The 24,655-nt window shown below is 43.3% G+C and overlaps 1 protein-coding gene across 7 annotated transcripts in view; it reads left to right on the forward strand.

Annotated features, from left to right (window-relative positions):
- The window catches only part of AFF1 (ALF transcription elongation factor 1), a 198,501-nt gene that overhangs the window by 7,550 nt on the left and 166,296 nt on the right, over window positions 1-24,655 (forward strand). For all 7 annotated transcript variants that reach the window (XM_055434310.2, XM_055434316.2, XM_055434314.2 and 4 more), the window contains exon 2: window positions 5,465-5,538. In XM_055434310.2, the coding sequence (XP_055290285.2) occupies window positions 5,501-5,538 (38 nt within the window). In that variant the 5' untranslated portion in view covers window positions 5,465-5,500. The remainder of the gene's footprint in view (window positions 1-5,464; window positions 5,539-24,655) is intronic.

Consider the following 24,655-nt stretch of genomic DNA (forward strand, 5'->3'; position numbering starts at 1 on the left):
ATTACTTGCAGCTAGACACAATCTGAACCCATATAGAATATAATGAAATAGCCCATGGGTTGGCTGGAGGCACATCAGTGCTACGTTTGCTGCTGCCTTCAGGGAGGGCTCTTGGAGAATGTGTCATTTGAGCTGAATGATGGGAGGGAGCTAACAGGCTGTGGGATGTGGACTTGAGTTTGGGGCCTGAACCTTGTTCAAGGTATCTACCGCCTTGAACAAGGGTTTGAAATGGAGAAGAGGTTGTTGGGGAAATCGTGTTCCATTATGAATGTCCCGAGGGCTTCATGTGGTGCTGGAGAGCTACAGGAATCGTAGGCGATCAGGTCAGTTTGGGGCCCTGAGAGTATGAGCTGCTTGGGGTAGAGTTCTGGAGAATTCAGATGAAAACAGTGTATGACCCATGACTCACCGCTGACACATTGCCAATTACCAGGAGGCTGTTATTCCTGGAGGGTATGTGTGGAAAAGGGGAAGGCGAGGTGACCAGGGACTAGACCAGACCAGACATCCTCAGGCCTCTGGGCAGTTGGTTTCCTCATACTCTCCTCTGGAAACTGGGTCATGGTCATGGGGCTTTGAGACCTACTTAGCAGCTGTTTGTCCACTTGAAAAGCTTCTCTAATGTATGGATTGTCTTGATTTTGGTTGGCAGAAAAATAACCAGGACAACTATCACTACTGAATGTTCACCATGAGCTTGGCATTGTGCTAAAAATATGACACCCATTTCATTTAACCCTACAGCAACCCCGGGAAGCTCCATGTTAATGAGACCTTGAGGTCATATAGCTAGGAGGTTGCAAAGCAGGCCTTTAAACCAGCACATCATTGCGAAGGCCCCTGAGAGTAGGTTCCCAGGACTGTGCTAGATTTGGGAGCACTCAGTGGCCTAAAACCAGAGGGAGATTCATGGGGGAGGGGACATACATAAACCTATGGCTGAGTCATGCTGATACATGGTGGAAACCAACACAATATTATAAAGCAATTATACTCCAATTAAAAATAAATTTAAAATATAAATAAAATGTAAAAAAAAAAAACAAACCCAAAACCTAAAACAGAATATTTGAAAATATCCTGAGACTTCTTTTTTTTTTGCATTCCTTTTCCCTCTTCTTCTTTCCTTGTAATTATATATGTGTATGGTGTGAGTGTCTGTAAAACTTTTAAAAAAAAAGTTTTTTTTTTTTACTTGAAATGTTTTTCCTTCTATTTTGGGGAGAAGAGCAGTTTGATGTATGTGACATTTTTATTTCTGAATAAATTTGCATTGCAAGAGGCTGAAAGGACTGTGGAAGGGTCACTTAAATAGATCGGACAGTGCATTCCTACATGAAACAGTCTGTCAGTTACGTAAAAGGTAAGATCGACATTGCTGTCTTAAATAAGAACTGCTGTGTACTGAGTGTCCATGATTTGTCAGTGTGCTGGGCATTTTAGCTACATTTATAAAGCACTGTTCTCGGTGACTCTGTAAAATAGGTGTTTTCCATTTTACAGGTGGGAGCACTGAGGCTGGTAGGGCTTAATTTGCCCAAAGTGATCACCTGTCTTGCTTAAGCTTCCTTTTTTTTTTTTTTTGCTGTACAGCATTACTCTGTTTTTAAAATAGAGCCACGTTGGAATCTTACCTGCTTTAAATTTTTAAAAATTATTTTATTTATTTGGCTGTTGGCTCTTAGTTGTGGCACATAGAATCTCCGTTGCGTCGTTTAGGATCTTTCATTATGGAATGCCGGCTCTCTAGTTGCTGCATGTGGCCTTGGTAGCTGTGGCTTAGTCCGTCGTTCTGAGGCATGGGGATCTTAGTTCCCTGACCAGGGATTGAACCCATGTCCCCTGCACTGCCAGGCAGATTCTTAACTACTGGATCACCAGGGAAGTCCCTTACCTACTTTTTTTAATGGGAGGATTTTGAACTGGCTCCCCCACCCCCACTTATTTTTCTGCTTTGTCTTTATAATCTGGTGAAAATAATATAAAAATGTATGAAGACTTAAGGAAGACCTGATTTTCAGTATTGATGGGTCAGGAAATTCCCCACCCCCAACCGTTAGAGAAGAAAATGTTTACGCAGATAATAAAAGGATTCATAGCATACAGAATAAAAGATGACAGTGCTGCTTTCCAGATAAACCACTATCAGCAGTTGAGTGTGTGTGTGTTAAGGGTGTGTGTTATGCATAAATATCAAAAGAAAGCATTTTCTTTTCAAGCAAATTGGCTCACAGTGTACATTTTGCTCAGCATCTTGTTTGGATAAACCTTTTTCATGTTACACTGTGTTTCATGTATCATAATTTACCCTTTCTGTGTTGGTATGTATTAGGTTGTTACCAGTTTCCTTGCTATTACAAACATTTTATTGGACAAACCTTCTTGTATAAATGTGGCTATTTTTAAGAAAGATTCTTTGAAGGAGATATTAACTGAAGCATGTACTAATGATCTTCCTTGGCACTTTAGGGTCATAACTTTCCTAACTACAGTAAGCCTCCATACTAACCTAACTAACCTTGTATCTGAATATTCATTGGAAGGACTGATGCTGAAGCTGAAACTCCAATACTTTGGCCACCTGATGCAAAAAACTGACTCATTGAAAAAGACCCTGATGCTAGGAAAGATTGAAGGTGGGAGGAGAAGGGGATGAAAGAGGATAAGATGGTTGGATGGCATCACCGACTTGCTGGACATGAGTTTGAGCAAGCTCCGGGAGTTGGTGAAGGACAGGCTGAATTTGGTCTTTTCTGGGAGACGTGAGTCAATAATCTGGTGGTGATGCAGCCTCCTTGCCCTTGCCTCTGTGGAAAGGATCAAGCCACCAAGCAGTGTTATGAGTCTAAGTTGCACATACAAGTCCCGGGTTGTGCCTACGGCCAGATCGCTCAGAGAATGCCTTTGTACTTCACTCACCCGTCTAAGAAACCAGTGGCGAGACCTGGGATTCAGCTGACTGCTTCTGTCTTGGACGTCTCAAAGTTCTTAGGATGATTTTGTTTGATTTGGTTGCTCAGTCACACTCTTTGCGACCCCATGGACTGTAGCCCACCAGGCTCCTCTGTCCATGGGATCTCTCAGGCAAGAATACTGGAGTGGATTGCCATTTCCTTCTCCACTAGGACCATTTAAAAAAAAGGCTTTATTTATTTATTTATAGCAGTTAAGTTCATACAAAACTGAGTGGAAGGCACGGAGATTGCTCATAGACCTCCCTGTCCCCGCCACCACCCGCAGCTCTCCCCGCCTCAGCATCTCCCACTGGGGTGGTACATTTATTACCATTGACGAACATGAGCCCTGACACCTCATCGCCCTGGGAGCTAGGCCATCTTTCACTACAGCTCAGCGTGTCTTGCTCCTCACTTCCTTTAAGCTCTTGCTGAAGTTTCCTTCTCTGACCACTTGATATAAAACTGCAACACGTTACCGCTTTCCTCTCTGGCCCTCTACGTTTCGCACGCTGTTTTTTTCTATGACACTTTTTCAAGAGGAACATCCATATAGAATGCTTCATCTTTGCTGGCTTTCTGTAGTTTAAGCTCAGTGATGGCGAGTGACCATTTCCTTCACTCTCCTCTTCTTACGGTAGATGCCCAGGACACATTTGTTGGCTCAGGGGGCTTCCCTGGTGCTCTAGGGGTGGGGCCTTTGGCTTTCAATGCAGGGGGTTTGGACCCACATGCCCCTTGGCCAAGAAACCAAAATACAAAGCAGAAGCAATATGGTAACGAATTCAATTAAGATTTTAAAAAATGGTCCACACCTCAAAAATCTTTAAAAAAAAATTTAAGTAAATGAACAAACAAGGAAACTCAGAACCTCTTTGTCAGGTGAGACCCCCTCAATAGCCTTGCTCCCCACCTCCTCCTTCAGGGGCCAGTGCTCTTGGCTATTGAGCAGCTAACAGGTGGGGCATCTTCATTGGGAGGACTGTTTTGGGGACAACAATCATGGACTCTATTCCGACTTCCCTGGTGGCTCAGGCGGTAAAAGCATCTGTCTATTTTGCGGGAGACCCAGGTTCTATCCCTGGGTTGGGAAGATCTCCTGGAGAAGGAAATGGCCACCCACTCCAGCACTCTTGCCTGGAAAATCCCATGGATGGATGAGGAGCCTGGTTGGCTACAGTCCACCCGGGTCTCAAAGAATCAGACACAACTGAGTGACTTTACTTGCTTTCTTTAAAGGGGAGTGGTGATGGGGATTTGATTTGGAGAATTTCAAAAACTTGCCTAGGGCCACTATAGCCAGCTGAAGGAGTGTCCTACTCCAAAGCATGTTTGACCTTGAAATTTTTAGAGCTCCACTAAGGTGAGTCTGATTAGAATGTTTGTGGCATCCATGTTGCATTCTTTCTGAGGGAGAAGACAGACTGACAAATGGTTATCTACTAATAAGGAAACATTGTAGTCAAGGAGAGGGGAGATAAAAGACCTTATCAAGAGTCAGAGTGGAGCTGAAGGACTCTGTTCCAGGGTTTCTTCAGCCTCAGGCATAGAGTATGACAGTTAAGCTCTTAAAGTAGCAGGCACTCTAAAAATTGTTACAAATTTAACATCTGTCTTTATTTCCATTTGTATCAGATAGTTTGTTCAATTGGTACTAAGATAATTTAGTAACATACCCTTTTGCCTTAAGGATGTTTGAAAAAATTGAAACTATTTAAAGCAAGTTAGGATAAGAACAGTAAATTTACAAATACACACAAGAAAGGGAAAAGGAAACAGCTGTTGATGGTGTTAGACAGAGAGAAAGGTTGTTTCTAGAGATACACAAGATAGGTACCAAGGCCAGTCTGCCCAGGTTGGATAACAACTTTTTTTTTTAACCAGTACTGTTTTAAGAGAACTCTCCAGAATTGCTTTGGGGTTAAGTGCCTTTTATGAGTGGAAGTAAAATCTCAAGTTGGCTTTTACTGGGCTCACTTTTTTATTTAGCCTTGAAGATCAACTTTTCTTTCTTGTCTATGCTTTTGCCTTTCCCCCTTTTGATTATAGTGAGATTGTTGACACAACCTATTACCTTAGGCAAATTACTTAAAACGGAGTTTCACTTTTCTTATATATAAAGTGGGCTATTTAGTATATGAGGTATTAGTATGTACCTTGCAAGTGTATTGTAATGTTTACATGAAATGTCATTTTTAAAGGCTTGGCACAAACTCGACACTGGGGAAATGTTATTTCCTTTCTCCTGCCTCGTGATAAATAAACATACATGTGCACATTTTTTTCCTGGCTGAAATTGTTTTCAGGCTTATAATTAAAAGTGCATTTGGCCTTTGGTATATGCCGGCCGGTTTTGTTCACACAATTTGAGAGTTGGTGAAGAACTAGTCTATTATTTGAATGAGAGCTTTGAGTTCTGTGTCCAGTACGATGCCTTCCGGTTCAGGTGTACCACTTAGTTTAGTTATTTATGTGCTGCTGTTCACAGGTTGCTGTTTCTTTTTCAGATGAGCAGACTCATCGCTTTCCACTAATTGGCAGCAATGGCGTTTACCGAAAGAGTCAGCAGCAGCAGCAACAGGTAACCATGAAGTCCATGATGCAAAGATACCTTGATGTTGAATTTTATAATCAGTTTTTCAAAGAATAAGGTTGGTCCTTTTTATTTTTGTGACTTATGGACTCTTTGGTGCAGGAAAAGGTGTGAAAATGTCTGACTTCTCCGGATGAAACCTGTTAGACTGGCTACATATTTTCTTTAAATCTAGTACTCTCTGAGTCTTGTAACTCATTTCCTTAACATGTGGATGTGGTATTAGATCAAGCATCCTAATTCTGTGTTTGAGGAACTGGCCCAGGTCACACTGATTTGGGAAAATGTGCACCTGTTTGGCTCGTGCTGAAACAGATATGAGGAAATCGGCCTTGTGAGAGGCTTGGAGGAGGGAATTCTGTCAGATATACTTAACAATCACATCTCTCCTTCCAACTCTGTACACAGTTGACTGCCTTCTTGCATATAGCATATGACCAGGGTTCCTTGCGGGCAGCGTATTTGTATTCTGAAGCAGTTACTGAGAATAACCAATTTGCTATTCAGAAGGAATTCTTAATATCCCTGATCAGTTTTTATTTATACTATTAGATATTCAAATACCTATGAAAGGAGGAGACATGTAGACTCAAACATACTCAGTTAATATTTCTTGAGTAATAGATGGTGGGGACTGTGATTCTGGACCATTCTGGTGCTTTCCTACTTCCTCCTCCTCTCTGGCTCGTTTAGGAAGCTCTTCCTGTGCTCCAGCTGGTCCAGGTGGTACTGGTGTTAAACTTGCTGCACTCTCCTCCCCGACAGAGGAGGGCATGTGGCCCAGGCTGCTACAGTCCATGTGCTGCTAGAGCCAGAGGGGAAACTGTTAGCATCCATTTGTTCTCTTTTTTTTAAAGGCTTATTCATAATGTTCAGTTGCACATAAGTTTTAAATTGTTATGTAGTTAACTGTCTTGGGCTTTTATGGATTCTGGTTTTGATTGTGCTTCGGAAGGTCTTTCCTATTCCTCGATTGAGACAGTAATGTCATGTGTTCTCTGCTGGCACTTGAAAGGTTTCATTTTTTGCATTTAAATCAGAATTTGTAAGCTGGTGGCCTGTGGGGCAGATCTGGCCAACAGATGGGTTTTGTTTGGCCTCTCACACTGTCCTAAATATATATATATATCTGCCAATGATTTTTACATAACCGTCTAGACTTCCATCATCTCTTGAAAAATTTAACAGCATGGGGTTTGCATTGCAGTAGAGCACCCCTCAGATGGAATCGAATAACTAGCTCCTGCTCTTTTTGAGAAGTCATGAACTTTCTAATTCAAAACTTCTCAAGTGGTGTGCCATTACTTTTCAGGTGTGCTGAGACTTAGTTCTCCCCAACCAGAACTCCCAAACTCCCACCCGATTTCCTCTTGCAGACAGACATCTGCTCTGTCAGCTTGCCTCAGGGAGACTTGATGTTTAAAAAGAAAGAACGAAAAGCTGGGGAAGCACGGATGCTTTTTAGTTCGCTACAGTTCCCACACAGCTGAGTTCACGGATGAGTTAGCTGCTTTGCCCTCTTCATTTGCTGCCTATTTTAGATTCCTGACTTTTTAGTGTTTTGATCCATCTGTAATTGATTTTAGTGTAAAGTGTGTGTTGTAAATTTTCATATTAATAGGAAAATGAAAAAGTCTGGGGGTTGGTAGCCTTTTTTTAAGCAAAAGGCTGGCCAGTTGTTCCAACATAATTTATTAAATCATCTGTCTTTACTGATTTGAATGCCATGTCCAAAATCCATCACATTCTCGAGTCTATTGTTGGACTCTTTTGTGCCATCAGTCGTCTCTTCTGCCAAGAGTGCTCTACTATTTCAGTGTGTTTTTATAGATTTTATTATTTAGGCAGACTCTTTGTCAATACTTTTCATTTTTAGAATTTTTATAGCTAGTCACATCTGATTACATTTCCATATGTACTCCGAAGTCGTTTGTCATTTTCTAGAAAAATTGTTGGCATCTTGATAGGAGTTTGAATTAATCAATTAAGAGTTGAGTTCTATAGAATATTAAAACTGGGTCTTTCTACAAAGGAATCTAAATATCAGGTTAATGAAAATGTATTGGGATGAAGAAATTTTAAATTTCTATTCTAAGATTTTTTGGAGGTATGATTTTTCAACTATTTTTGATTACTCACGCTGTATCCAGAGTAATTTCTGGAAGAAGAATCATAGTTTATAATAATTATAATACTGAACAGTATCATCAATGGCAACATTAAAAATGGTATTTTGTACTCTATTATTTACATTTGCTTTCTGTTGTTGCAAATTGTTAGACTAGCTGATTACCCTTTGTAGTAGCATTCTAGCAATTACAGAGCTGTTTTTATTATTTGTTACATGTCTTTTCATCTCTTGAACTCCCTGATGTGGTCCTTTTAATACCCAGTACAAGTAGTAAGTTAGAGGAAATCCTAGATAGAGCTCTATTTTTAGAATATACCAAATAGCTCACCTTTTTAAATGTTTTGTCATGTTAGTCCCCCCCAAAAACCCAAATTCAAGTGGAACTGGTCCAGGACTAGCACATATTTTAAAGGAAACAGATGTGTATTGAGCAGGCAGGTATTAATTGTGCAAACTAAATAGAAGTCTGAGTGTGAATCCTTAGTCTGCTCAGGGCTACCAGAAGTCATCAGCATGGCCAGAATATTAATGTCATGTGTAAACACAATATTTGTTTTAGTTCTTACAAATAAGCTTATTCCCCTGGCTCCCAGACTTAGCAGCATTTGACGCTGCTCCATCTGATGTACTTATATTTCTCCTCCCCTTCCTTCCCCTCCCCGTTTTGTTCTTTCTAAAAATTGTTATTGGAGTGTAACAAACTGAAAAGGGCTGACACCGTTAGTTCAGTTCAATGCATTTTCACAAAGTGAACACACTTGTGTAACCGATCAAGCAACAACAATACCAGCTCCCCAGGAGCCCCTCCTGTCCGCTCTTAGCTACTGTCTCTCTCAAAGCCTACCGCCATTCTGACTTCTAACACTGGATTTGACTTCTAACACTTGCCTGCTTTCGATTTTTATTTTAAAATAATCAAGTAGTATATTCTTTTTGGTGTCTATTCAGTTTCGATGTTTATGTTATTGTCAGTCAGTCACTAAGTCATGTCTGAGTCTTTGCAACCCCATGGACTGCAGCACACCAGTCTTCACGGCCTTGTCTGGCGAAGGGACTTGTGTAAATCAATGAAGCTATGAGCCATGCCATTCAGGACCACCCACGACGGAGAGGTCATAGTGGAGAGTTCTGACAAAACGTGGTCTACTAGTTAAAACTACTCCAGTATTCTTGCTGCAAGAACCCCGTGAACAGTATGAACAGGCAAAAAGATGTTATCTTTCTTTTATTTCACAAACTTATATATCTTTATATGCCTTTATAATAAGGCATTTTAACTTAATGTACTATATTTTACTATATAATCAATATTAAAATTTTAAAAATTTCCATCAACTTTTCATTGTCTAATCTGATAATATAATTATCCTCACTCTTCTCCACTTCTGTCTCCTCTACCTTCCAACTGTTAGCTCTGCTTTTAGTATTTTTTTAAATTAATAATAATTATTATTTTTGGTGGCTCTGGGTCATTGCTCCTGTGCAAGAACTTTCTCTAGTTGTGGGGAGCAGAGGCTACTCTCGAGTTGTGGTGTTCGGGCCTCTCACTGTGGCGGCTTCTCTTGTTGCAGAGCCTGGGTTCTAGGGCCCACAGGCTCAGTGGTTGTGGTACATGGGCTTAGTTGCTCCGAGGCACGTGGGATCGAACCAGGGATCAAACCCATCTCCCCTGTATTGGCAGGTGGATTCTTAACCACTGGACACCAGGGAAGTCCCCTGCTTTTAGTATTAAACTGTCCAGGTTGACAGCACATTTTATAAGCATCTGTGCCTTTGCAAGCTTTTTTGTTTTTTAATAATAAAAGCTGAAAAACCAAGAAGCACTATTTACACTATTTTGATTGGGAAGCAAAATAGCGTTTAGGGTTTTATTTCTTCTCTATGGGTTCAAAGTCACCCAAGTACCACTTGAGACATTTCATATTGATCAGGACAAGTGAACACTTAGAGCTGAGTGAATTGCTCAAATTCATGCCACATTTTAAATTGCCTCATCTTTGGATGGTGTTTTTATTTTTCCTGGAGTTTGAAATTACTTTTCTTTCTCTTTGTTGAAAGGGAGAACGTGCCCCTTTGCTATGTCACTACCCTGTTCCCCTTCTTCCCCGTCAGTGTGTTAGGAAATCTGCTGATATGCTTGTCAGTTTGGGGGAAAGATTTGAGTGATTGCATTTTGTGAACCCTGAACCAGAATGCTACACTCCTACACGCTCTCCTTCCCCAGGAGAGTCTGAAATAATGTTTACCTCTCCTAATTGAGGGGAGCCCTCAATTAGTGAGGAAGCTACAAGGTGTTAAGCTGATTAACACCTATTATATGGACAGATTTTCTTTGTGTGAGTAAATCAGGGGCCTGACTTCCAGATGCTCACTAGAGAGATTAATGGCTGTAAACTGTGTTTTCCTGAAAGGGTGATTGGCCTGGGCATTGTAAATAATCCACACCTGGAATTGTGAAATTTCCTGTGTTTCCCCAGCAAGTTGTTTTAGGCCTGATTTACAAGTGCAATAATGTTTCTTACACAGAATGCGTGGTTTCCCTTTATTTTAGAAAATGGTTGCTCGCTGTGTGTTGTTGTTATATATAGTTTAAGAGGAGTCGTTTGGTTTGATGGGTTTAAAAGAGTTTGGTTTTAGACTTACCTCAGGCTTGAGCAAATCTTTTTCAGAATTAATTATTTCCCAAATGGACAGTTAAATTTGGTGGGGGGCGGGGGGAGGACTCAACTGTAGATGTATTGACTAATTTCATCAGTAAAATCCAGTTGAGGGGCTTCCCTGGTGGCTCAGTGGTAAAGAATCCGCCTGCCAATTCAGAAGACACGGGTTTGATCCCTGGTCCGGGAAGATCCCACGTGCCAAGCAGTAACTTAGCCCATACACTGCAGTTATTGAGCCTGTGCTCTGGAGCCTGGGAGCCACACTGCTGAGCCCATGTGTTGCAGCTACTGAAGCTCACGAACCCTAGAGACCGTGCTCTGCAACTGGAGAAAGCCCCGCTCTCTGCAAACGGAGAAAAAGCGCAAGCAGAGGTGAAGATCGAGCGCAGCCGTAAGTGAATAAAGAGGACAATTTATCTAAAAAAAAAAAAAAAAGTCCAGTTGACTTTGTATCGCCTAAGTGATGTAGTGGACTTGCGTGCGGGACTCCAGGGCTGGGCACCTTGTGTTTAGATCTCTGACACGTTGGACACATTGCTCAACTTTTAAGCCTCATTAAGATGAGGATACCGAGAATAATGCGTGTAAAGTATTTATCTCAGCTCCTGGGATAAACTCCTCCATAAATGGTTAATTCTCTTGCTCTAGCGATACCAGTAGGGAGCTGGGTTTCAGGAGAATGAATGAATACTTTCCACAACTCTACCTCAAAAGAGAAAGACTTTGTTTAGAGGCAGCTCTTTGGGTGGAAAGGATTCCTTTGTGAGCTACTCCAGGAATAGGGCTTCCCAAGTGGAGCTAGTGATAAAGAACATGCCTGCCAATTCAAGAGACATAAGAGACATGGGTTCCATCCCTGGGTTGGGAAGATCCCCTGGAGGAGGGCTTGGCAACCCTCTCTGGTATCCTTGCCTGGAGAATCCCACGGCCAGAGCAACCTGGCGGGCTACATGGGGTCACAAAGAGTCGGACGCGACAGAATGACTATCACTTTCACTTTTTCACTTTTCATACCATCTTTGTATGAATATTAATTTTATACTATCCTGATTTGGGAAAGAAACTTTTTCTTTTGGGAAGGCTTCAGTTATAACAATGCTTTTCTTCTAAAGCAGTAGCCGTCAGCCTCCTTGGGAATCTGTGGAACAGGATTAAGATGAATATTTCAGTTTCCTCTTTTTCAGAAGCCTGGAGGACATTATTTCAGAATCTGAGTCTTGTTTTCTGTCTCTCATGATAACCCTGTAATGTGGTTAGATTAGATGGTAATCTGGCTCCTTGCACTGGAGGAGGAAAAAGCTTGGAGAAATTAATAGTTGAATGTGTGAATCAAGCTATAGGGAATGCTGGAGCAACTGGTTTGTTTTGGTGGAAAATTTTTCTCTACCAAATAACATTTGACATGTTATTAGGCAGTTTCTGCCTTTGACCAACAAGTTTTGATGCTTTTCATCAGATAATGCTTTCTTCTTAATCTGTAAGGCAGAGTGTCACCTTTTTTGTTGCTTTAAAATGATTTTAGACATTGGATTGTATGTGTTTACATAGGTAAGATGTTAATAGACATAGTTAAGTGAACAGGTCTTATTAAAGCTAGTGAAAGCATGAGGTGGTCCCAAACTTCTTGTTAAGGGGGACACAGTCTGAAGGAAAAGAGAAAGAGGGAAACTGGGAAGGAGGGAAATGGGATGAGGGGGCAAGAGAAAGACAGAAATTTTGTGCATTGTAACAGCAATAAAGAATATTGGCCCTGACTGGGCATGAAAACCTGACTTGGTACAGACCTTATCATACTTCTTCCTTCTACTCTTTTCCCTTCACTTTGAAAGAAAAAAATTTATCATAGACAGTAGAAGTAGAATATTTCATTCACTTTCAAAAGTCTTTTCTTCAGATTTAACATTTCTCAATATTTTGCCACACTTAAAAGGAAAAAAGAAAGATGTATCCTTTTCCTTTTGTTCTTTGCTGAAGTGATTTAAAGCCAATCCCAGACATCTGTTTTTTCACTTTGGCTTTACCTTATGTGCGTCTCCTTTAAAAAGGGGATTTCTTTCCCTACATAATTGCATGCCAGTCTCATTCCTAATAAAATTACATTTTAGATTCGTCTGTTAATTAGCCCGTCTCCACACTGTTCGGATTGGTTTAAAATGTCTGTTCAAGTTGTTTACATCCTGACTCAGTCAAATCAACGTGCATATACTGCATTGTTGTTGTTTTTTAGTTGCTAAGGGTTCCCTAAAGTGCTGTGTTGTGTGTGTGTTGTGCGCGTGTGTGCATATGCGCGGGTGTGTGCTCAGTCACGTCTGACTCTTTGCTACCCCATGACTTATAACTTGCCAGGCTCCTCTGTCCATGGGATTCTGCAGGCAAGAATACTGGAGTGGGTTGCCATTTCCTTCTCCAGGGGATCTTCCCAACTCAGGGATTGAACTCACATTTCCTACATTCCTGCATTGCGGGTGGATTCTTTACTGCTGAGCCACCTGGGAAGCCTATATACTGTGTTAGGTTTGGTCAAGTCTTAACCTAGAGCATTTACCCTGCTTATTTGGTGGGGATGATGAGGGGTGGGGGGAATTTACTGAGGAAACTGAGTTGAATGTATGTTTTACTTTGTGGATTTATCTGACTGCTCCTCTTAATGTGTTTTTGTTCTTTCTTATAGACCAGTGGTTCTCAACCTGGAATAATTTTATTCCCTGGAGGTGGGGGTAGAGGCACATTTGACAGTGTCTGGGGAGATTTTCATTGTCATAATCTCTTGGGTAGAGGCCAGGGCTGCTGCTCCACACCGTACAGTACTCAGAATGGCCCTCACCACAAATACTTTTCTGTCTCCTTATGTCTCTCGTGCTGAATTATGTGCTTCTGTCCCAGGTATTTCCTGTAGAATGGAGTGAGCGCTAAAGTTCAGTTACGTTTGACATAAGTCTTTCTGCTCAGAAGAGTTGTCTAGTCCAAGAGTGCTGCTATTTTTCCATGACTGGATCTGCATGCCAGTTACAGGGGTATGTCACCTGGTGAAAATTACATGTGTGAACTGAGCACTTTAGACAATGCATGTTATATTCTAATTTTAAAAGTATACTTGAAAAAAAAAATCTTCCTAGTCCTGCTGTGAACCTTCCTCTTTTTGACTGCCACCTCAGATTCTTCGAGAAATCTTTAAATCTTCTTTCCTTTTAAACTTCCTTAATTTTCAAATCCTTTTAATGTAAGAGACTGGTAATGATGGGGGAAATGGATGCCTTGTGCCTTAATTATTGAGATGGTCTTGGGTCTGTCTGTTATGGGCAAATCAGCTGCTGGTATCAACTTTGTTCTGGAGACGCCAGAACTTCCCAGGTGGCGCTAGTGGAAAAGAACCCTCCTGCCAGTTCAGGAGATGAAAGAGACAAGGATTCTATCCCTGGGTCAGGAAGATCCCCTGGAGGAGGAAATGGCAACCCACTCCAGTATTCTTGCTAGGAGAATCCCAGGGACAGAGAAGCCTGGCGGGCTACAGTCCACGGGGTTGCAGAGTTGGACACGACTGAGCACACACAGCTCAGGCCCCCAGGAAAGCTTTCAGGAGAGAGAAGGAAAGTTCCCCCAGATGAGATGGCTTCAAGAGAAGAAAGTTGCCTTTCCCAGGCTCTGAGAAGTGGGCATGTGGGGCAGAAAGAACCAGTGGAGGCTGGGAATGCAGTAGTGGTGTGCTGGGAACCCTTTCCGGAAAGTTGTCTTAAAGCCACCGTTTTTCCCCATCTCTGATAAATCACTGGAAGGAAAGGCAATGAATTTTTTTCTGACAATCAGTTCTTACTGGGGGCCCAAGCTTCGTTTGCAAGTGAAAGGGCTGCTGTTGGAGTCGTGGACATCACAATGGGCCCTGCCTCTTTTCACATCAAAGTGTAAAAGAATCTCCAGGGGTGATTAATGGGGGCTGCTGGACTCATTACTTGTAAACAAAGCTGAGGGGTGACCTCGACATTTTTTTTTTTTTAATTAAAAGAAAACAGGGTTTCCTCGCGGAGAGCCGTGGGTCTGCTCTCCGTTTGAATTTTGACGGCTTGCACTGGAGATCTTTGTTAAGGTTACAGAGAGGCAGCCTGTGTTACCCAGGGTTTGCAAATGCCCCCCTCACCCCCCCCCCCCACACCGTACACTGTGAGGTCGAAGACCGAAGTCTTGGCTCCAGCTTTATTTTTGTTGCCAGAAGGGGGAACAGGGCAGAAACTGTTGAGCCCTCTTCCTCTGGGGGAGACTGAGGGCTTAGACCCCTCCTCTGTTCCTTTTCCCACCCAGCATCAAGAGAAAAACGCCTTCCTCCCGTGCAAGGCAGAAAGAGATCAGTTTTGAAGTAAATTCCTAGAACTTTGCACCAAAGTCCAAAGACTGTTGTTTTCAAGTTTACATTTCGTGTTAGTACTCCTTTCATTTCTGTAGTACGAGGCTTGGCATTGGATCGAAACTTTGAACCAAAATTACAGTATTTGAACATTTCATGTTCAACATTGATACTGAAAGCAATACTATTAAAACACTGTTATTAGCACGAGAAATCTAGCATTTTATGGACCCAAGACCTAGAAGCTGCTCTTTAAATTTAACCCTGCAGCTGAAGGTCCACCTTCGAATAAACTTTCTTTCCAGTGTCCCCAGCTTCCCATCAAGCTTATCTCTCTCTGGCTGTATTTTCACTTGGCTTCTTTGTTGCAGTCGGTCCAAGCCTTAGCCAGATTTTAAATGGATGGGGGGCCAGAGTGACCCTTTGTAACCTGAGTGGAACCTGTATGGCTCTGGGCACCCAGGAATTCTAATGTGTTTACTGACTTCCCAAGTGTTTGGTAATCACCTTCTGAGCGTATCTTCTCAACAAGTTGTGAGATTTGAGAAAGGAGCAGAGGTCACAGCTGGAGGGGTGGAGAGGCTCTCCCAGCTGAGCCGCGTTCACGTAGAGATAGGAGAGCCTTCAAGGACTTCTTTCCCTGGAATATGGAATGGTGTGAATGTGGGAGGCGCTCCTGGTTGACACGGCTTTGTGAGTTCAGATGCCAAAGCAGACTTCAAGTCTGTTCTGCATTGTCTTGCTAGAAGCCTGTGGCAGGGAAATACATTATGAGGTCTGGTTTGAAACTCTGGCTTGGGCCAGAAATCCTCTTGGTTGACCTTCTTTTCTGGCCTCGTTGTTGTTTCGTCACTAAGTCGTGTCCGACTCTTGTGGCCCAATGGACTGTAGCTCACCAGGCTCCTCTGTCCATGGGATTTCCCAGGCAAGAATACTGGAGTAGGCAGCCACTTCCTTCTCCAGGGGATCTTCCCGACCCAGGGATTGAACCCTCATCTTCTGCTTGGCAGGCGGATTCTTTACCACTGAGCCACCTGGGAAACCCTCTGACTTTGTAAAGGAGTACTAAATAAAACCTTCCTGGGAGATGGCTTCAGCGTGGCTCCAGTAATCAGAGAAACAGGCATCCTTTTCTCCTGCAGGACCAAAGCCAGTATCTTAAAAAAAAAAATACTTATGTTTATTTGGCTGTGCTGGGTCTTAGTTGCAGCATATGGGCTCAAGTTCCCTGACCAGGAATTGAACCCGGGCCCCCTGCATTGGGAGCACATAGTTCCCGCCAGTGGACAGCCAGGGACATCTTCAAAGCCAGTGTCTTTCTACTGGGGTGTGGAAGGTGGGGTGGAGACAAGGTAGGATGGCAAGGGATAGGGATGACTCATGAGCTGCTGACCAGAAAGGGATGGATTAGTTTTAAAATGGAAAGCTGGAAGTGGTGTGCATCCTGAGACGAGTTAGAGCTGTTGTCGTGCTCTTGGGGTGGTGACGTGTGCGCTCTGCCCCTGGATCACTTTGCAGTCTGCAGAGCATTGCACACATGTCAGGTGACCCTGTGCATAACTCAAGCTCTCAGCCGTTAGAAGCTGCAGCAGTTCTCTTTTTAAATTATCTTTAACATCCGGAAGAAATGTACATGCCCTCCACACTTGATAACTGAGATATGAAATCACCCTTAAGAATGGAAGTGTTGATATTCAAAGGGACAGAAAATATTTAATAAATGAGAGCAAGGAATATTTAAAGTCCTTGGTGGCGGTGGTGGTTTAGTGTCTTAAGTCATGTCTGACTCTTTGTGACCCCAAGGACCGCAGCCTACCAGACTCCTGTGTCCATGGGATTTCCCAGGCAAGAGTACTGGAGTGAGTTGCCATTTCCTTCTCCAGGGTATCTCCCTGACCCAGGGATTGAACCCGAGTCTCCTGCATTGGCAGGTGGATTCTTTAGCACTGGGCTACCAGGATAGGCCTTTCCCCATCACAGTTTAATTTTTTTTTTGTGGGACGTACTATGTGGAGTCTTCATTGTGGTATAGGGGCTGTTTGTTGAGGTGTACAGCCTTCTTTAGTTGCAGCACGTGGGCTCCTAGTTGTGGCTGTAGTTAGTTGTGGCGGGGTTAGTTGCCCCAACCACGATCGATCTTAGTTCCCCAACCATGGATCGATCTGAGTCCCCTGCGTTGGAAGGTGAATTCTCAATCACTGGACCACCAGGGGAGTCCCCCAGCATTTTTTGTGTTACAGTTCTGTTCAGATTATTGTGTGGTTTCTTTCTGCTGATTAAGTCTCTGCCAATATGACCTCTGGTGCTTGTTTCTCTCAGTCTCAATGTTACATCACACATCTGTGTAAATTGTATATTTCTTTCACACTGGAGGTCCATTTAATCTTTGCGCATTATCTCTGTGCTTTGCAAATAACCAGCCATTAATGAGTGATTGACTTTGCGGCTGTTGCAGTCATGGCTGTCGTAGGATGGAGGATGGATGGTGGTTATAATGGGTATTTATTTGCCCTTTCTTGGAAAAACAGCCCAAACTTCTTGCTCTGTTACTAATGGGTTAACTCGGTGTTTCTGTGAGATCCCGGAGCTATTGAGGCAATTGGCTTGTTGACCCAAGTGTTGAAAACTACACTTTAAGGCCCGTGTATAAAGTTTTCAGAATTGTGTAAACAGTAATTTACTGCTACCGATTTGTCTTTGTTGACCTTTTAAAAACAAATGGCTTTAAAGCACAGCAAGTCTTATAAGCAATGATGCTTAAAAAGTCACCTGTATTTCACTTTTCAGGCTCATCTGTCAAAGTCATCTTGCAGCAATGTATTCGTCTGTTTGAAACAGACGTGTGAGGCTCTACACGCGCACTTGCTGAGCCAGTTCTCAACCCAGGAGTCAGGGAGAAGTGGAGTTGCCCATAGGGAGAACGTTTTCTCTCCTCTTTTGGCATCGTAAATCTGTGTCCAGGAAAGCAGTGCCGCCAAGGACCTGGAGGATTGGCTGCATTTTGGAGATAGGTGCTCCACTGTGGCTCAAGAAAGGAAATATTAACATGGGGAGTCATTATGTGGCTGATGGGCATTTGTGAATTCAGGGCTTCCCTGATGGCTCGGCAGATTAAAAATCTGCCTGCAGTGCAGGAGACACAGGAAATACGGATTCAGTCTCTGGGTCAGGAAGATCCCCTGGAGGAGGAAATGGCAACCCGCGCCAGTATTCTTGCTGGGAAAATCCCATGGACAGTGGAGACTGCTAGGCTATGGGCCACGGAGTCACAGAGTTGGACACGACTGAGCATCAGCACAGAAAGAGTTATCTGGTTCAGCCATTCAGCTGGTTGATCCTCTAAGAGGTGCCCATGTCAGCTCCTGGGTATTTGCATCTACCTTCCCTCGCCCCTGCCCAATCTTCTCCATCAGCGTTTGTCTGTCATTGCCCAATTCTTTGAACCATCGTCCCCTACTCGCACCCACGCAGATGACCTTTCCACATGAGAAACAACATTTCTCTTCTCTCTGAAGACAGAGGATATGTTAAAACCCCCAGTGTGAAAAAAAGTAGAGGGTAATCATTTGTATGAAGAAAATGTTGTGGTCTCCTTTCAAAAGGATTCACACCTGGCATCCTTTGAATTGGGCAGTGGGTGTGATTTTTTTTGTTAAAAAACAGTGTTTTGGGTGGATGTGCTCTTTATCCTCCCTATCTCCCTATCTCTATTTCTGGAGTAAGAGAGTGACGTAGTAATCTGGGACTTACATGCACGTCAGGAAATGCTGCACACCTACTGTGTGCAGAGGGCTGCACAGTAAGTTGGACGCACGAAGTGGACATTCCACCCCTCCCTCCCTGACCCTTGCTTAGGGACACTCCTAGCTCAGAAGCTCCTCACCATTCTGATGGGCCGCTTTCGCTTTCACATGAAACTCCCTCTTCTCCCACCTGATAAAAAGCTGTCACTTCTCAGACCTCTGTCTGTGACTCGCTTCCTCCTTACATGGAGGGTTCTCCACACACTCACCACCCCCGCCACACGCCCGCACTCCCATCTCTGGGTTTCTGCGCCAGGAACTACTTCCAGAGTGCCATCCCTTCCCTGAGTGGTTTCCTCTAGCTAAGTGCTAGTCATTATCTCCCATGAATCACAGCACGCCAGGCCTCCCTGTCCATCACCAACTCCCGGAATTCACTCAAACTCATGTCCATCGAGACGGTTCCTCAATTAGAGAAACTTGATTATGTTAGGTTTCCCCTGTGTTCATTGCTTCCTTACTTTGAAAACCTGCAGGGCTTCCTATCACCTACAGTTTAGAGACTGAATCCCTTGATAGAGCATTCCAATCCTCCATCCCTTGGTATCTCTAATTTTCTTGAAGAGATCTCTTGTCTTTCCTATTCTGTTGTTTTCCTCTATTTCTTTGCATTGATCGCTGAGGAAAGTTTTCTTATCTCTCCTTGCTATTCTTTGGAACTCTGCATTCAGTTGCTTATATCTTTCCTTTTCTCCTTTGCTTTTCGCTTCTCTTCTTTTCACAGCTATTTGTAAGGCCTCCTCAGACAGCCATTTTGCTTTTTTTGCATTTCTTTTCCATGGGGATGGTCTTGGTCCCTGTCTCCTGTACAATGTCACGAACCTCCGTCCAGAGTTCATCAGGCACTCTATCAGATCCAGTCCCTTAAATCTATTTCTCATTTTCACTGTATAATCATAAAGGATTTGATTTAGGTCATATCCAAAATCACTGCGGATGCTGATTGCAGCCATGAAATTAAAAGACGCTTACTCCTTGGAAGGAAAGTTATGACCAACCTAGATAGTATATTAAAAATCAGAGACATTACTTTGATTCACGGGTTCGCAAAGAGTCGGTCACGACTGAGCGACTGAACTGAACTGAATCCTCCATCCTCTGGCCCTCAGCTCTGTCTTCTGTTTTCTTTGGTTGTGCCAGGTCTTCATTGCTGCACGGACTTTCTCCAGTTGTGGGGAATGGAGGCTACTCTATTGCAACGAGCAGGCGGTTTCTGTTGCAGAGCAAGAGCTCTAGGGTGCTCGGGCTTCAGTAGTTGGGACACATGGGCTCAATAGAAGCAGTACTCAGGCTCTAGAGCACAGGCTCAGTAGTTGCTACACAGCATTGAGAGATCTTCCCAGACCAGGGATGGAACCCCTGTCTCCTGCGTTGGCAAGAATATTCTTTACCACTGAGCCACCAGTGGTTCCCCACCAGGGAAGCCCCCTCAGTCTTAAAGTCTCATTTCCCATCACTTCTGTCTTTCTGTCAGCCCTGCTGCCTGGCTGTACAGAAGTTCTCACAATTCCATATATAAACCTTGGTGTTTCAAATACCAGGCCTTGGCATATGCTGTGCCTTTCTCCCATCCCTGCTTCATGCATTCATTTCTTGATCTGTAAGTCCTGTCAGGGAGGTACAGAGCTTTACAGGAGCATATAGGAAGGGCTTCCCTGGTGGCTTAGATGGTAAAGAATCTGCCTGCCAATGCAGGAGACCCGGGTTCGATCCCTGGGTTGGGAAGATCCCCGGAGAAGGGATTGGCTACCCACTCCAGTATTCTTGCCTGAAGAATTCCATGGACTGAGGAGCCTGGTGGGCTACAGCCCATGGGGTCGAAAAGAGCTGGACATGACTAAGGGACTAACACAAAGGAAGGGCAGGCACATAAATGTAGATTTAGAGAATAATCAGGGAAGACTTCTTGGAGGAGGTGATGGTTAGGCAGAAAATTAATGTATGTTGAGTTAATCAGTTGAAAAAGTTGGGTGGTAGAATGAGAAGAGAAATGTATTCCAGGGGGAAAGGAATTATACTTCTGAAGATTTGGATAAAAAGCATAGTGTTCTTTGGAGGAACTTTGTGAACTTAAGTGCTGCTGGAACATGGAGCACCAGGCCAGGAACTGATCTGGGGGGCATGCTAAAAAATTCGACTTTATGGGGAAACCATCAAAGAATTTTAAGTAGATTAATGGTAGATTTGCTTTTAAAAGGTTACTTGTTAAGTGGGGAGTGGCGTTTAGTGCAGCTGAAGTAGAAGCTTAGAAACTAGTGGGGGGCCTATTAAATAGTTCCTCTGGAGGGGTGGAGAGAACAGACTGGATTCTGGATAATTGGGGGAAAATAACAGCAACAGCAACAAAAGGATATGTAGGTAGTTGGATGTAAAGGATGTGTAGAAGAGAAGGATCAAGAGAAGTCCCAACCTCTTGGCTTTGTTCCTGGGAGATGCTGTGATAGTGATGAGGAAGACAGATGATGGTACATGTTCTTTGGGGGGAGACTGTACTTTGAGATGCCTGTGAAAATTCTTGCAAGTGGAAATGTTAAGTGGGTAACTGGTTCTCCAAGAATGGAGGTCACTGGAGAAGATCTGGGCTCAGGATGTATATTATTCAGTAGAAACTGAATCAGAGTTGTACATGAGATTCCCAAGGAGAGTAAGAGTGTGGAAATGTCTAAGAACAGGAAAGTAAGCAGCAAGAAAGCTCAAGAAGATAGAAAGGTACCGTCAGAGAAGTGGGAGGAAAACCAGGAGACTATGACCTTGCGGGCCAAGAGAAGAGACCCTAGTGGTTCAGAGCATCTGATGCTGCTCAGCTGCTGCTTCAGTGACCTGTTCTGTGCAACTTCTCTCACTTTGCCTCTCAAAGATACAATATTTTATTATGTCATTTATTCCTTAAATTGCTTTTATATTTATCTTTATGACAAGATTCTATCATTGAACAGCTGATTAAGAGCTGTCATCTTTGTGTCTCCCAGGGCTGGCATTGTACCTAGACTCAGAAGAGACTCAATGAAATAATTAAATAATTCAAAGATAAATAAGAATTCGCCTCTACCCATCAAGAAATGACAATGCCTCTTAGTGATTTGCCTAACGTTTTTCTTTCCAGATAATTTACGATGTGCTTTTAAATATATCGACATTCCTTCATAGCCCCTTGTAGAATTTTCTACACCCATAATGGCAGGTGTATGACGTTTTCCTGAGGTCTTTGCCCATCGCAAGAACCATGGTTCTTTTTTTGTTTTAATTGAAGTATAGTTGATTCCCTGGTGGCTCTGTGGTAAAAAAAAAAAAAATATGCCTGCAATGTAGGGGTTGTATGAGACATGGGTTCAATCCCTGAGTTGGGAAGGTAACCCTGGAGAATGAAATGGCAACCCACTCCAGTATTCTTTCCTGGAAAATCCCATGGACAGAGGAGCCTGGTGGGTTCCAGTCCATGGGGTCTCAAAAGAGTCGGACACGGCTTAGTGATTAAGCAACAGAAGAATAATTAATTTACAATATTAGTTTCAGGTGTAACATACTGGTTCACTATTTGTATAGGTTATACTCCATTTAAAGTTATTACAAAGCAGTAGCTGTGTTTCCTTGTGATGTACACTGCATCCTTGTTGCCCATCTGTTTTATACATAGTACTTTGTATCTCTTTATCCCCTACCCCTATCTTGCTTCCCATCGTCCTTCTCCCCAGTGGTGACCACAAGTTTGCCTTGTTATCTGTGAGTCCGTTTCTGCCTCCTTATGTACATTCATTTTATTTTTTAGATTCCATGTAGAAGTGATAACAGAAGAGTATTTGTCTGAGGAACCACGCTCTTGTGACCTTCCATGGGAGGCTTACACTAGAGGAGTCTGGGAAATGGCAGGTCTTGTGAAAATAAGCTAGTCAGTGGGTGGTAGGTAAGCTGAGGGAAAAGATTTATGAGCCACATCCTGTTCTGCGATCCCCGCTGCTGGGGATGGGAGAGTGGGAGAAACTGCTGTGTAAATTACAAAGGCAGTTCAGGAAATGCAGTCTGCCCTGGAGGGTCTCAGGGGGACCCCTGTATGGATTCCTTTTCGCATAACACGTGGGTGAAGGAGAATTGGTAGGAGTAAGTCTGCATGGGGCTTAGTCTGGGTTGTGATCAGCCATCTTTCAGAAGGTGGAAAAAGGAGCAGAAGACAGAGAGAAGGCACAGTGGGCCCCAGAATCATCTGTGGTTTCGTAAGTGCTTGCCTAATCAACGGAGGGAGAAGGAGCCATTTGGTAGAAGCAGAAGATCTCATTTATCGGCCTCAGCTCTCACACGGTGCCCTCTGCACGGAGTGCCTCTCCGTTGCTTCATTGATGTGGGTAGGTTTCTGCTCTGGCTCCAGATGTGTAGGTGAGATTCTCATGTCTTAGCTAGAGGGTGAATTATTTGGCCTGAGTTGTTTTTTTTGTTGTTGTTGTTGTAGGTTCCTTTTGCAATGAAAGACACTCGAATGAGTTCCTTGGTAGGAGATTGGATTCTACATTAGCTAGATCTATGAAATAGAAAATTGAGTAGTTATTAAAAAGAATAATTCTGTGTGTATCAACATAGCATGATATACTACCTAAATTATGGAATAGAATCCAAGGTATTGTCTGTTTTTATGGCTAGGAGTACAGAGCTCTATCTGTGGCTCTAGTGGTAAAGTACCTGCCCTGCCAGTGGAGGAGACATAAGGGATGTGGATTCAATCCCTGGGTTGGGAAGATTCCCTGGAGAAGCAAATGGCAAACCCACTCCAGTATTCTTGCCTGGAGAATCCCCTGGACAGAGGAGCCTGGTGGGCTATGGTTCAAGGGATCGCAAAGAGTTGGACACAACTGAAGTGACTGAGGAGGCATGCATCTATCTAGACAAACATGCATTAAAATGGATCTGAAAGGACAAGCCCCAACCCTTGCAGCATTAATTTTCTTGGGAATAGAGTTATTCTGGTTGCTTAGTGGAATGACTTAGTGGAATAATTTTTTATTCATGATGTGCTTATTTTGTAGTCAGGTTTAAGATATTAATGAATGTTTTCTGAAATATTTGAAAAAGTGAAGGAATGGTCCGTCATCCTGCCACTTCCTTAAGAAAATTAAAATATTACACATTCATTTATTCATCCAATAAATATTTGTGTTCCCATTGTATTCCAGGCATTGGTCTGTGAGGTGAGGCTACAGCAGGAAATAAAACCAACATGCTTCTACTTTTCTGGTGCTCATGTCCATTGGAGACAAAGAGTAAATATGCAACAGGTCAGGTTATAAAGCAGGATTGGTGAGGGTAATTAGTGTTGGGTCTATGAGGGAAAGTTATGCTCTTTTCTTTTAGGTCATCAGGAAAGGCCTGCTCTCTGAACAGGCAGTATTTAGACAGAGACCTGAGGAGATAAGCCAGACTAGGAAGCTGGGAGTGGGGAAAACTCTTCAGGTAGAGGGAGCCTGTGCAAAGGCCCTGAGGCAGTGTGTTCTCTGCAAGGCAGCCAGGGTGATGGGGGTAGGTGTGGTTGGATGAGAGAGCTAGCAGGAGGCCAGATTGTAGAGACCCTTGTAGCTGTTAGAAGTGAGACGGAAAACCATTTGAGTGTTTTGATCAGAGGAGAAGCACTGAACGTCTCCACTGTGGGCATGAGCAGAAGCGGCTTAGGGGAAACTGTCTCTGCCCCTCATTTCACACAGAAAGTCTAAGGTTTGGTGGTGGTGGTTGAGTTGCTCAGTCATATCCCAGTCATGCGACCTCATGGACTGTAGCCCACCAGGCTCCTCTGTCCATGGCTTTTCCCAGGCAAGAACACTGGAGCGGGTTGCCATTTCTTTCGTCCAGGGGATCCTCCCAACTCAGGGTTCGAACCCGGGTCTCCTGCACTGCAGGCAGATTCTTTACCAGCTGAGCCATATGGGGACCCAACAGGAATATAAAACATTACAGAGCAGGGATCAGGTCCTGACTTCCAGTTGTCACTTCAGCACTCTGTTACACAGATAAGGGTATCCACCCAGAGAATTTCCATTTCCTACCATATGATGAGAGCACATTATTTGTAATAGTTAGGTCTGTGATTAATTATTGTTACCAGAGCCCGTGCTGCTGTGTAGAATGTCCAGGGGTTTGGGTCTCATCAGTCCTCTTCTTCCTTGAATATGATGCTTCTGATCTCTGATATTTGCTG

This window comes from Moschus berezovskii, chromosome 5 (assembly GCF_049115385.1).
Source record: "Moschus berezovskii isolate FMDL1 chromosome 5, NW_MosBer_1.0, whole genome shotgun sequence".
NCBI classification, from domain to species: domain Eukaryota; kingdom Metazoa; phylum Chordata; class Mammalia; order Artiodactyla; family Moschidae; genus Moschus; species Moschus berezovskii.